Source organism: Melospiza melodia, chromosome 3 (genome assembly GCF_035770615.1).
Source record: "Melospiza melodia melodia isolate bMelMel2 chromosome 3, bMelMel2.pri, whole genome shotgun sequence".
Classification (NCBI taxonomy): Eukaryota; Metazoa; Chordata; class Aves; order Passeriformes; family Passerellidae; genus Melospiza; species Melospiza melodia.
The window spans coordinates 71737199-71751579 of record NC_086196.1 but is presented as its reverse complement, the minus strand read 5'-3'; the positions used below and the strand labels follow the sequence as shown (position 1 = coordinate 71751579).

Sequence of the window (14381 nt, the reverse complement as noted above, 5' to 3'; positions counted from 1 at the left end):
ATAGGTAATCAAAGCAGAAACGCTACATGAGACTTCTGCAGCTCTTTATCAAACACTGCCCTCACAAAAATAGGATAGCAAGTCTTAACACTTTTCTTCCCAAACGGAATTTCCCAGGGCCCAGCTCAAATAAAGAGAAACTCTACAGCTGTTCCTCAAGATGTTTGCACTGGGTTTGAGTTTAGGGTTTGCTTTTGTGCCTTCACAGATGCTCTCATTAATGACTTCTCCAATCCAACAATTCCCCTGTTCCCAAGGGTAGCGCCTCCTAACCACGCACCACTCTTGCAGCAATTTTCTTTAAGTGCTACACCCAGTAAACCTAAAATCATCTCACAAGGGGCAATCAATTACCTGGAATTAAAGAGCTAGAGATAAGGCAGGTTCCGAGGCAGACCTTAAAATTTTCACGAGATTTATCTGCATTATTATATTAGTGCAAACACAGGTAGTCTGTTCTGGGATGCAAGGAGAGGGTAACTATTGTTTTCCTCCTTTTTAACTGTATTGCAGTTGTACATGTTTGCCTTTGCAGAGTAGAGAACAGTTTAAAAAAAAATCACAAAAATCACCAAGGTCTTTCTTTTTTAATCCCAGATCCTTGATAAATCAATATTTGAACAGTGACATTTAGGAAAGTTGAATCTGAAATACTTAAAAGGAAACATCCCGTATTTCTCACAAAACAATCTACATTTTTAGTTTTCAATAATTAACCCAACAGAATTCCTTTTCTTTCCAGATGTGCAGAACAGGGAATTTTTTTTTTCCTTATTTTGTTTTGGTTTTTAACAGCACAGAAGGAGTAGATTATTATCAGCAATGACAGTTGCAAGCTCAGGGTTTGAAAAGCTCAATCCTCAAATTCATCCCAAGCTGCTATTCAGCAACCATTAGCCCTTCTTTCTGGCTATGTCAAGTGAACAACAGGACAAAAGCAGGACTTGAACAAAAGAGGGATGCTGATCCTCCATAGCATTACCCATTCTGTAAGGCACCACAAAGGCCTGAATAGAGTTTTACAACAAGCCCAAAGGAGAAAGACAGAGGTAGCATGTTTATGCCTCAAAGATGAAGATTAAATGCTTGAAAGCAAATATTTAATCAATTTTAAGCATGCCTCCAAGTGAAGAAAATGCCTTATTTAGTGTCTTCATTCCTAACTCATTTACTACTTATTTTCCCCTCAGAACAAAAACTCTCCAAATCTACTGCATCACAAAACATTCCCAAAGTCTTAAGAAAATATGCAGTGAGAATATTTGTATAATTAACAATTAGTTGAACTGTAACATCACTTCCCAACTTGCTTTATGTAAGAATGTTAATACAGTTGGGTTTTCAATGCCATAATCTAGTTTCATCTAAATAAAACAAAACTGATTCTTGGCACGTGGAAAATAAACCAACTTTCAATCTACACAAATGCTTTTGAACTCCCAGTCAGCTGTTCATGCACATCTCACTACAACACTGAAGTCCCCTTTGAACATCCCCAAATGAAAACAAAGCAGATTATATAAACAACAGAGTGTAATGCTACATAATGTGAATCCTTCAGTAAGGCAAGGAGTGAAAAATTCTCGTGTTGCTTTTTTTCCTCTCCTCTTTTATACATTGGAATTGGGTTTTCTTTGCCAGAAGGGTCTGCCAACCTATTTCAAAAGGTCTGAGAGGCAGCAATTAGTAAAATACCTCAAGAGTCACTGTTGTTTTACTAACTGCTGGTGATGAACTTGTTATCATGAGCTGAAATAAAGCAGACCAAAGCATGCACTATGGTTACTCTAGTGTTGATACTTGCTCTGATGGACTCAAAGTCCAGTTGAAAAGAGTATATAAATTAAACAAAAAAACACAAAAAAACTTGCCTACTTGCTAGGCTATCACAGCATTAGCTAAAGCCTCTCACAAATAGGGCTCTGTAGTGGGGACATACTTCCTGAACTAATTCTGCTCTGAAGACACACTCCCTAAAATCTGCACCAGGAACCAGGACAAGAGGAACTGAAATTCTTGGCCAAGTCCTAATAAAACCACCAAACAGAGGTCCAAACTAAGTTTCAACTAAGCTTAGTTCTGTCACTTAGAACAAGCAGCTGACCCTTGCAGGATCCAGGCTGGAACTGCCTCCTGGATGCTTTTAAAGGAACTGGTCTATGAAAGTCTTGTGGTAGCAACAGCAGCTATAAGATCAAGTTAGAAATCTCCATGGGTTTGTTCATTTCTTTACCACCACAAAAAAGTGGAGCTACAAAATTTGCTCTTGGTAAATGACAAGACAGTATATTCAACTGAGACCTGCCAAACTCAACACTGGAGCTGTGGCAGACAGCACTGACAGCAAGGTGCAGGATCAATCCTCTCTGTCTCAAGCAGGATGATACCTGCCTGAGCTTTTCAGAACCTTACACTCAAGCAGACCAAAGTCCACAGCGCTTACTGGTAAGCAATGGCATTAAAAGAAGATATGCCTTGAAATCAGGCAAAAGACAGCATTTCACTCCACTGCCCACCAGCTTGGGTCATTTGAGCAACTCCAGTTTCTGCATCTGCAAAACAACAAACACACCTACAGCACCATAGAGATTCCCCAAGAGCAGTGTCCAGAAGAAAACAGGAATTCCAGGCTTTTCAAAAAGGAACATTTTTCAGACCTAGGGATTACAATCAGCACACTGGACCCCCACACCTTTGCTCTGTGTATAAGATGAAATGCCAGAGCTTGCAGGGGCATCTCTCTTTACCATCACCTACAATAAATGTTTATTTGTACCTGTCAGGGAAGGAATTTCTAACATAAATATCTCTCAAGCAACAACTTTAAGCACTGAGAAAACAATTCTAACGTGTCTAATTAATCTGAACTGCCTCCCCAGGTTCCTCTGTTTTGCTCAATACAAACATTTAAGACCTTGAGACACAGCGAAGCTTTTGTCATGAGGAAGAAGTTAAAAAGCGTAACTGCCAGAACACATTCTCACACACATCTGACAATTACCTTCCCTGTCAGCCTGCATCTTGCTCTGAATGACTGCTTCTATTCTGGTTCTCATCCCCAAGCAAGTCCATGTAAACTGAGCTCAAAAAAACCCAATCAGGCAGCACAGGCATACACTGAGCTGTGTTAAATCTGAATTTAAAATAACAATAATAATGATAATAAAACCCCCAGTTTGCAGAGGAGCAGGAGGGAATGAAAAGCAAAGAACACGAGCATAATCATTTCTCCTAAGTTAATTTTCAGCAAAATGCGAGCTCACAGGCTAAGAAAATAAATTTCCTCCAGGCTGGGAAGAAATGAAAAAACTGCAGCCAAAGTAGCTACAGCAGAAATGTAAGCAGAAAACAAAATGTAATGATTTTTAACAGGAAAACGATACTTGGGTTTGATCATTAGTGCTGCAGCAACTTCATCTGATTTGAATTGCAGCAGGACTCTAAGAAAGGCTCCTATGTAAGCCTGATCCCAAACAGCCAAAACCCCACAAATGTGCAAACTGAGAATACAAACTACATTGATATTATCTTGAACTTCTGAGCTCAGTTCTCACAGCAACTCACTCTGGGAAGCATTTTCAGCTTGCAGAACATGTGAGCTGCACAACAGAAATCTATTCTACTACAGTACAATTCTGCACAATCATTTATTCCTTAGGGTGAGAGTTATTCAATGCCCATCTGCATTCTCTCTCTGAATGAGAAATTAAAACAACTGCCCTGGTTTACTTGAAGTGACCTTACACTGTGGGTACCAACAGTGGGACAGGGGATTTACCCAGATCACAAGCTTTCTCATATACACCAGAATCTGCTCTGGCAATTCTAGTAAATAAGTCTAAGAATGAAATTTTTTTACAGCGTGTTTTGAGACCTGCTGTTCCTGTTCAAACTTCTCTGTAAGTAACACACTGGAATTATTACTACAAGCACAACAAATAGTGATTTTCCTTTTGAGCACAGCCAGAAGACCACCCAGAGCGTAACGACCTGCACGAGGAATCTCCCCATCCTCACATCCTCCTCTAGGGTTTACTACAACTGGGGATGTGTGAATGAGAAGGAATGCTTTGGGTTGGCACGCAGAGGCTTAAACATGGCCCAGCTTTGGAGGGGTCAGAACTCAATTACAGAATTTCTAAAAACAAGCATAAACCTGGGCCTAAGCAACGAAGAAAATTCAGAAGCGTTATTATTAAATGCTCAGTTGCAAAGAAGAATCTTAGAAAAAGCTTATGAGCGAACAGATTTCCTCAGGCTTGGTTCACCAGAAACCTCATAAATTATTATTTCTGTCAGGAAAAGCAAAAATATTTAAAGAATTCAAGCTTAACACAGGGCCCTTCTGCACACAGGACGCTCGGGAACTCCTCAGCCTGTGCTGTACTCCAGCCATCGACAGCAGCCATCTCAGAAACCCCTGTGCTGCACAAGGAATTCCACCACATGCTGCTGCATGACCTGTTTGGCCATACTGGCATCAGGACTCCCTTCCCATGTTTTAATGAGCATGATGTATAGCAAGGGCATGCTACACCAGGAGGAAGCTGCACAGTTCCTGAACCACCAAGCTGTACCTGGAAAATGCACAGATATAGCAAGAGTACCTAGTAAAAAGTATACAGTTAAGATTAGGCCTCCACTGTGCTATCCCTCAGAAGTCACATCTTAATGTCTTTCAACAGTTTACTTTAGACAAACATTTTCCAGTCACAACAGATTCTTCTCAGATGTCACCCATTTATGAAAGACACTTATGCACTATCTCAGCTGGGTACCTAAAATTTTCTGCAAGTTGTTATAAAAGCTTGCCTACTGGCCCTGTAAGTAAACATGCAGACCTGCAGCTGTTTGGAGTATTTCTGGTTTGCTAACAATAAATTAGCAGCTTGCAAATTTTTAAATAATATGAATATCACTCAAATTATTTCCAACAAATGATGCTAAAATCACCCACTGTCTTTCATTATGATTTAGCAAGAGGTATAAGGGAGTGAGTCCCAAAAGGTTGTCTCAAACAGTAAGGGCTACAGAAATGACCATGCCTGTCCCTTCAGCACTTGAGAAATCATCTCACAGAACAGCTGATGAGAAGGACGTGGGGCAAGGAAAAAGCCTCTTCCTAACTCAGGATTTCCACTTTTGAGTCCCAGAAGAAGTTAAGGATTCAAAAAACTTTGAGGTAGGAGGGTGAGGAATAAAATACCACCAAAACAGAGTCTACAAGGAACTAAGCTTTATGCAATTTCATTATTAAATGAGAAATAATGATGTTTTCATGTCTGCTAAGCAGCTTGTTTGATTTCACCTCTCTACAGTCATTGCCCTTGCTTTGGTTTTGTGACATATCCTAGAGGTCTCCAAATCCAAATTTCTCTGATCTTATATTCCTGTAATTTCCCCTCACATTGCCATGTATGAGTGGCAAGCTCATTAAGGAACAGACCTTACCCCTCAACATTCCCAGGCTGCTTTCTAAAAGCAGCTTCATGAAGGAAGATGTAAACTGCCCAGGATCCCAATCCCTTATCTTAAACATCTGGCTACCCTTTCTCTGCATTTCTGACCTTTGCATCTCTGTCTATGTTTCTGTATGGGCTTTCCCAACAGCTGCAGGTGGAGAAGAAATTACACAGACCACCTGCAGACCACTGTCCAAAGTTCAGCAGCAAACCAAAAAGAGGTCAGACCTTTCCAAGAGGCACTTTTAGTATAATCTGTAATACTAACCAGGTTTTAGAAACCTGGTTTACATTTTCTAATCTTTCAGTAAATTTCAGAAACACTCATTAAAAACTGGCTGGAACTTCCCACATTTCTGCAAAAAAAGTTACTGAACTCAGCAACCCTCTAACCATTGCAGGCTAGAAGGAGTTTGATCCACCGCTCCTGAAGTCTACTGACCAAGATAAACAGATGAGTAGGTACTCACAGAGGTCATTTATAACACACACACTCTGGAAATCACAACATTTTATACCTTAATAAAACTTCAAAGTAAAGGAATCACTTTCCTTGATAATTTCCAATAGCAAATGCTCAGATGGGGAAAACAAATTTATTCAGATAGACAAGCTCCACCCAAACCTTCCTACTTCCAGAGAACATTTTTCTATAAAACTTTATGAAATGTTTAGATGTATTTTTCTCTAAGTACACTGCCCTGCCTATAAGAGTTATGAACAAAGCCAAGAGTGGAGAGCTGCTTTTATAAGGCTTCCAACTTGATTTACCAGATAAAAGTCTAATAGGATTTGACTCTGTGCTTTGTATACTCACAGGAAGATCAAAAGAAGATGTATGCCACAAGTTTTTCAAATGTGGTTGTTTTAGACATAGTTTTACTGAAAAAAAAAAAGCCTTGCAACATCTTCTGGGAAAACAAAACACATCATAGTATCCTGTGCACTAATAAACAAATAACAAGGCAAGATACTCTCAAATATGACAGATGGAGCTGTCTCAGCATTGCCTGACATTTCAATCACAAGTCCCTGTTTATATTCACTTCAAAATTTGCCAAACTTCAACTGCTTCATGGTGAATGATTTTGCCATGTTTCAAATATAACCACTTCATTCCTTTTCACAGAACGACAAAATTAAAGTATTTTGTCTTCAGCTCTAAGGAAGAAAGAGACATTTTCTACAGGAACCCATTAAAACCTTGCATCATTCATTCTTTTTAAACTGAAAAATCAGTTAGGGATGTGTTTTGGAGCTGGCAACATATCTTTTGCTATCTCCATGAACATTTGCCTGGATCTGGACAAGTTATAAACATCTGGAAGATGGCCCTCCCCAAACCTCAGGTCATCACCTCAGCAAATGCAATAAGTATTTAGCATTCAAATTCTCTAAGATATCTGTCCTCACTGATCACACACTATCTGCATCTTAGCAGGCAGCATTCAGCTGAACTGAGAGTGACTCATGATGACACACAGGGGACTGGCCTTTCTGTGCAAACAGCTGTCAGGGCTGCTCCTGCGTTAGGCACAGGATACTTGCCTGGCCCTCAGGCGCAGGGAGAAAGAACCTGTCAGGGACACAGAACAGCAAGAGGATAAAAAAAGAGGTAGACGGCAACAAAGTGCAAAATCACAGCCTTTTCCCTTCCTGATTTCTGATCAAATATCTGATGAAGAGGACAGAAAGGGATATCTGAGTATAATACCACAGGAAAAAAGGTAAAGCTAGTGAAATACTGCCCTTCACATGAGCCTTAATTGTCTTACATGAAGTTGAATTTACCGTGTCAACTTCTTGACACCGAATCAATCAAATTTAAATATTGAAATGCCGACAAATTTAAATTGACATTTAAATATTGGAAAAGGTCTACATCCCCATGTTAACACAGATTTGCATTACCTGGTATGACAACAATCAGGGAACTGAGCTTGCATGTCGTAAAAACCCAATCCTGATGATGACCCAAACTCTGTAAGTTAATACAACTTCTAAACAAATTTAAAGTAAAAAGGTCCTAATCAAACAACCTCTAGTACTGCACAACAACCCTTTACCTTAAAGAACATAAGGAATATAGGATAAAGCAAACTGGTGGCAGGCTGCACTGCATTTATCCCTAAGGATATTCCTAAGAATACAGCACACAATTAGTTGTCAGCAACTTTCTGGTACAAAACCAAAAAACTTCATTAAAAGCATCAGCTCCAAACATATACAGGGTGACTTTCAAGAGAATGTACATTCAGTTAAGAAAAACAGATAAAAATGCAGGATCCAAAGGAATCCAAATTAAAAGTTTTTGTGCATGTGATGGGAAGACATTTATTAAAACTGGGAGAATACATCTACTCTGGCTACAGCTGAACTAAATTAATACTTGGCTGCCCCCTCAAATCTGCTGGAATTCATGCATGCCTGGTTACTCCTTCAATTAGGTCTGTAAAACCAGCACACAACAGCTGTAGTAATAAACTTGTGCTACTCTGCAATGCCATTATCACCTAAGGAAGATTGAAAGAGGTGTTGATACACCTTACCAAATTTCCTTGTCATCTCTGCCTTCATCCACACTTCAGAAAATTTCATAACACAGACTGAAGCAACTGTTCAGACTATTGTCACTCCAAAGAGGTATATGAATGAAAGCAGTTGTTTTGTTTTTTCACCCTCCCCATTTCTACACTGTGAAAGCTGTGGAAAGAAACAGACCAAGCTGATGGCCAGTACTCAAGAAGCTGCAAGGAAAAGAATGCAGTCACTCTCAGTTTTTAAACTGATGCAACTTTTAATGTGGAAAGCACAATTTATACCCCCATTTAGCTTAAAAAATGAAAGCTCCCATGCCAATCCTTGTATCCCAGCAAGAACAGTGGTCGAAGTTGGAAGCATAATATTCCTCCTGCCCTTGAACAATCTTCAAACTGCAGCTTAAAATAAAGTCTCATGAACAGAAGAAAAATCTATAGCAAGTCTGACTCTAATCACTGTCCTTACAAATTACTTACCAGATACTTGGAGCATTTATAATATTTGCTTGAGGTAGGAGTAACTTTTCTGGAAAAGCACTTTAAGTCCCATATGAGCAATCGCAGCTATGAAATAGCACTTATATTCTTCTCCACTCCTCTTCCTTCCCATCAATAATTTATTTTAGAATAGGCACTATTTTGAGACCAACACACCATTTTTTTCCAGATGCCATCCCAACACAGGAAGGAAACTGTACCTTGGGGTCATGTATTGAGCCTAGCTTACAGAAAGATTACCTTGCAGAATTTACTGAAGTAGACCAGGAAATCCTGCTCTTACTTTCACCACTGAAATGCTCTGGTTTAAGAAAGTTTACAAGTTGAAGCAAAACCAAAGTCCTAATAAAAAATGAAAGGTCAATGAGCGCAGGTTATGCATGTCATAAAGAGCATCTGTAACTTTCATGCCAGTTGTTCATGTGTCACTAAAAAATGTTTTACTACACAGTAAAATGCCTAACAGGGAGCAGCATAAATTACAAAAGTCAAGATGAAATTGTAACTAATACACAGCAAGCGTGGAGAATAACTCTAAATTTCCTCTGAATTTCCTTGTTTTCCTCCAATTAAGATTTCAAGACCTCATGTAGTTTGCTACATTAGCCAACATATCTGTGCAACTCTAGGAGAATAGAAACTTCACTCGACCCTGGAAGCAAGGGTACTTCCTAAGAGCACCCTGTATTAAGGACCTAAAGAAAACAAAAGGTTCCTACAAGGAATCCTTTAGTGCCACTACCTACTTCTGTATTCTTTCTATAGACATAAAAATAACTTCAGTCTCCAGGCCAGAAAAAACAGCGCTTTTGACACGTACCCTTTCTAAACCTACAGTTTATTAAAGTTTCTTGTAGTGTCTTACAAGAAGATATGACCAACACATTCTGAAATGAAAAGCTGATGTATAAGAATTTTGTTGAACAAATTGAAAGCTCTCATATCTGCCAATGAACGATTCATAGAAAAGCCCAACCCAAAACTTAAAAAAAAGCCCATCCGAACACAAACAAGTGGGATTTTTATTATTTTTTTTAATGACTACATTTTTCTCCCACATTGCAAGGCTTCAGACAAGGTGGTCAGGGGAGAGAAATTAGATGATCTTACCCAGAGGCAAGCATCATGCACAGTAACTTGGAAAAAAAACCAGGAAAAAATATTACACAAGTCAGCTGGCTCAGCAAGGATTAAGAAATACTTTGATAAACAGCAAATGATATGAAAGGCAAAGCTTTTGGCTCCAGCTCAGAAAAATAATTACTCCCAGCTGGGCACACAGAACTCCAAGAAGGGCTACAATTTCACAAGAAGGGCGCAGGAAAACTTACACAGCCTTACAGTCTTTCCTTCATAGTTAAGTTGGTAGGTATATGCCAAGTAACATTTAGGCCAATGGCTAAAAGTAAACAAGACTCTGAACAATGTTCTAGTGGGGCACAGGTTACCTACCCTTCCCAGGCATGCATAAAGCTGATGGAAACAGAGAACAAAATTTAAAAAGTGGTCATGCTGCTTTGAAATTATACTGCTGCAGATGGGCCTTTACAGAGCATTTAATTTCTTTTTTTCACACATAAATATACTTGGCTAAATAGTCAATCAACAGAGCTTTATAAGGGGTTTCTTCAACAACCGCTGACACTTGAAAGAAATTGCCAAACTTTTAAAAATACAAACCAAATTTTACATTTAAAAACTCCTGCAGAGCAAGAAAATGCTTTCACCCATTCTCAAAATACAGTCAAGTCTCTTGTCACAGCACAAGGCTTGAGTCAAAAAAAGTTTGCTTTCACTGGTAAAACTTTTTTCTGCTATTTTTCCTGCTGACTGCTTGTTTTATGTGGGTGGGGTAATGTTTTTATTGTTCTGGACTGCCTTTTAATTGATGGCAGAGTGCCTGGATTTTGGGATTGGCATCTCTTCCATTGTTTTTGCTGAGATAAATAAATGTATCTCCCCCCCCTTTTTAAAAATGAATACACTCTATACTCTCGACTGCTAAAAACAAACCCACAAAACAAACAAAAGCTTTCAGATGGCACAAGCAATCTGCTGAAACCCTGCTGCAAGGAATTTACTACTGAAAAACCTCATCCAGGCTTCCTACCCTCTGAAACACTCTCAAAGACCAAGCAGCAGAGATATGACAGTGGAGGCCAGCAGAAGTGTTCAGTGGCTAAATATTTGTGTAATTCTGAGAAAGAGAATGAAGAGCAGATTTTGGCCTCAACCTCAACCCTCAACAACTATCAGGAGGGGAGCTTGCTAAATGAGTAAGATATGTTCTCAAGAGAAAATAAGGCAGATTAGGAACAGCTTGAAAAGGAGTTATTGAAGAGTTTGGTTGAGTATTAAACTGAATGGAGAGTCACTGAAGCAAAGGCTGAAGAGTCACTGAAACAGGGGAGAGAGGAAGGGGGGTGGTCTGTCTAGGCAGACATACAATTAAAAAACCCAAACAAAAACCCCAATCCCCACCCCAGCTTTCGTGCACAAGCAATGTGAAAGCAGCACCTACATTAATACTCAAACCCAAGACTAACCAGCCAGCATCTAAAGCATCTCCAGAGGTCTTGAATGGAAACATGCCATTACTGATGCTGCCAAAATAAAACTTTTCTTTAGCATAGAAACATTTGCAATCTCTGTTTTCTGACCTAGTAATTAAAAACTTGCCCTGCTACAATGCGGCACAACACAAAGGTCCTAGTTCTTGCTCAGATATGGATTTAATGCTGACTACAATAGTAGTTGGCACTGCCATTCTTCCAATATTTTGCCATTCCAAGGGAGGAGAAACAAACAAATGAACCAAAAAAAGGGAACCACACACATACACATGACCCCCCACCCAAACAAGCAAGCTGGAATTATTTAAGGAGAAATAAAGTGTCAGCACCAAGCTAAATTGTTCTCAATATCCAAAGAATTTAAAAAATACTTTAATATTGCACTTGCATGAAAATTGTATGAGCACTCCATGCCAGGCAGTGTTTCAGCATGTTCCCCAAGTGCACACAAACAAAAAACATATGACAAAATGTTGTCTCCCAACTGATTAAAGTATTTCTTCCTGGCACAGAGAAGCACTTAGTTAACTGCAGTGTGTCTGTGCCAACTGCAGTATTCCACCCACCACCAAGCACAGAGTTCAGACCTGAACACAAATACGCTTCAAAAACGTGCAGCTTCTGAAATACGAGAAAGAGTTGTCTGGGCAACTTGTTTTCAACCCTGAGCTACTTGGTGAGCTGAAAGAACTGATGAAGAGCTGCATGTGTCCAACCACACTGTGTCTCAAACACATTTGGGAAAAGTGGAATGTATTTCTTTCCAAAGCATCTCAAGAGCAAGGAAGCCACACCAGCCCAATGCACACAGAGAAATCAGGGAAAGAAAAGCCTACATATAAGGTTTAATAGGCCTGTGTTTCTTTCTGTTGTGGTATTCATTTTGCATGGCAAATCCTTCCGTTTCAGGCACCATAATCACCCAAAAGAAGCAAGTTTGACATGACCAGACTCTGGGGACACACAAGTACAATCTAATACACCATGTAAGATGAACAGCCTCCAGGTCTTTAATGATTTCAAGGAGCTAACTATTGTTGGCCAAATTCCAAATGTCACAACCCACCAGAATCTAGCAGTTTGTTCCATGCCTGGTGTAAAATCCAAGAGAAAATCTAGTGTTTCATAATCTTTTTTTAAACACAGCTAAACCAAGTTAAGTGCATAAAAGGCTCCATGTCTTATCAGAAGAGCTTCCAGTGTTTTGTTCTTTGATAGTCAAAAGACCGGGAAAATAGGCTACTTGTTCCCTTCCAAAAGTCTCAAAACATCCCAGCCATTTGGGTCAGAGGTTTATGAAGAGCAAGCACATTGACAGAGAGTCATTATATTGAGAAGGTACCTTGTAAGCATTTTTTTCTCACAGATGAAGCCTACCTGTTTACTTTTAGTGGCCTTTCCAGCAGGATTCTTGGCTCCTTTAGCCCCCTCCATGTTTCTTAGAACATCAATGAAATCTCTCTTTGAAACAGAAGACATCAGTTTAGCACGCTTCCTCTCAGAGCCCCCTGCTTTCTTCATCTCCTCTTCCATTTTCTTCTGGTGCGTCCTGACAGCGTTGAATAATTGCACAACACCTCTGGGACAGGGAAAAAGACAACAAAGCAAACCTTTTAACTCAAGTTCCTTCCACAGAAATGAGCCCCCTACTAAAGCTGATCAGTGCAGATGCTGGATGGTTTCTAACTCCCCAAAATGGTTACCTGGAACTTCAATTTGGTTAAGAAGTAACATTTACTAGAATATAAAGGACTTTCAATTTTTACTCCTCCTTCATAGTTATTGCTAGGAACCAGTAACAAACAAATCTACTATTCAGACTCTGAAGTAAGCCTGATAACATGGCACTGAGATCAGTTTCATCCTTGAGCATGTTTCATCCTTGAGCATGTTTCATCCTTGGGAGCATGTTATTTGTCCTAAAATCAATTATTAAATTACTCAGGCAAGTTTCTTAATGGCAGTTGAAGCTGGAGGATAGGGCAGAGGAATGAGTAAGGACATACAGACAGCACATCAAAATGTTCAACTAGTTCTGTGACACCAAACTACCACAATGTGAACAGGCAGCTGAACTTCACAACTGTGGATCTGGTGAATCCTCTGTGGAGAAGCAAAAAACCAGAACAGTAGTAACAACTGTTCTGCATTTTTAATGCATTAAATTAACAAAATGAGGGGATCCAACAAAGCACTTCTGCTAAGCAAACATTAGATTCCCATCTAAATTTTTACTCTTTCATAAAGCTTCTGAAATCTTTTGTTGAACTTGATACTGTACAATGCAGACCTGTCTATAAATCTCTCGGCTCCTGCTAGTCACTTCTTAAGAGTTCAATCTGATTGGAAACAGATTACCTGCACAGGCCTTTTCCTCCTCTTTTAGATATACATACATTTAAGGAAAGCATTCAGAAAAACTTATACCTTGTGGCAATTCTCTGAAGATTTCTTTCCTTCTCTCGGTCTTTGACAACATCTGGCTTCACTCGGCACATCATTTCCCATTCCCGCTTTTTATCGAGCTGCAGTATAAATATTGTTATGTGAAACAACATGGACATTTGAGAATGCAGCATGACCTGACAGAGGATGTAGCAGGAGGAAAAAAAGATCTGCAAAGTTCAGTCTGGTTGAAAGTAAAAGGAACTCCAATATAGGGCTGGACAAGTCTCTTGCATTGACACAACAGGGGCCACACTCAGATCTCAGTCATCCACTTCCAGCAACAAAAGCCTAGGAAAAAGATGCTTTCACACTGATTGCCTTGAGCAAGGAAATTATTCAAAGACAGCCTCCAAATCCCAGACTTCAGAAGCTGATGACAGAGAAATTTATACATAGTAAAATCCTGGGTCCATCAAGACTGGCATGTCACATTTTGAACAAGGAGAATTTGACTTCCCCCTACAGAACTGGTCCCAGTATGGCTTTGTGACCAAAGCAACATCAGCAAGGAGTGCAACAGGCAGAACTCTAACACAGGAAGAGCATCAAGTGGCCACCAGACAACAAGTCATGTGTACAGTACTGGGAGACCACTGTATTTCATGACCTCTGCTTCAGGAGTAAGTTTTTCTTCCCCTCTGAACAATTTAACAGTGTGTTAAGCCTGGTGATGTTCCATTAAATTTGTTTTATGCAAAAAGTCTCTAATGGAATTTCAGAGTCCTTATCTTTACAATTACAGGCAGACTACTATGAATTTCTGAGTTTATGACCATGTTTTGGCCTTTGATCAAAAGAACTGCCCTATCCTACCTTTCATCAGCAAGAAATCAATGAAAGGCAAATTGCTTTCAAGTTTT

The 14381-nt window shown here is 39.5% G+C and overlaps 1 protein-coding gene across 1 annotated transcript in view; it reads right to left on the bottom strand.

The window, feature by feature from the left end:
- RRP15 (ribosomal RNA processing 15 homolog) overlaps positions 1–14381 on the bottom strand; it is a 28338-nt gene that overhangs the window by 9502 nt on the left and 4455 nt on the right. Inside the window, exons 3-4 of the mRNA XM_063152220.1 lie at positions 13501–13598; positions 12451–12652 (exon numbers count right to left, since the gene is read on the bottom strand). Coding sequence (XP_063008290.1) covers positions 12451–12652; positions 13501–13598 — 300 coding nt within the window. The remainder of the gene's footprint in view (positions 1–12450; positions 12653–13500; positions 13599–14381) is intronic.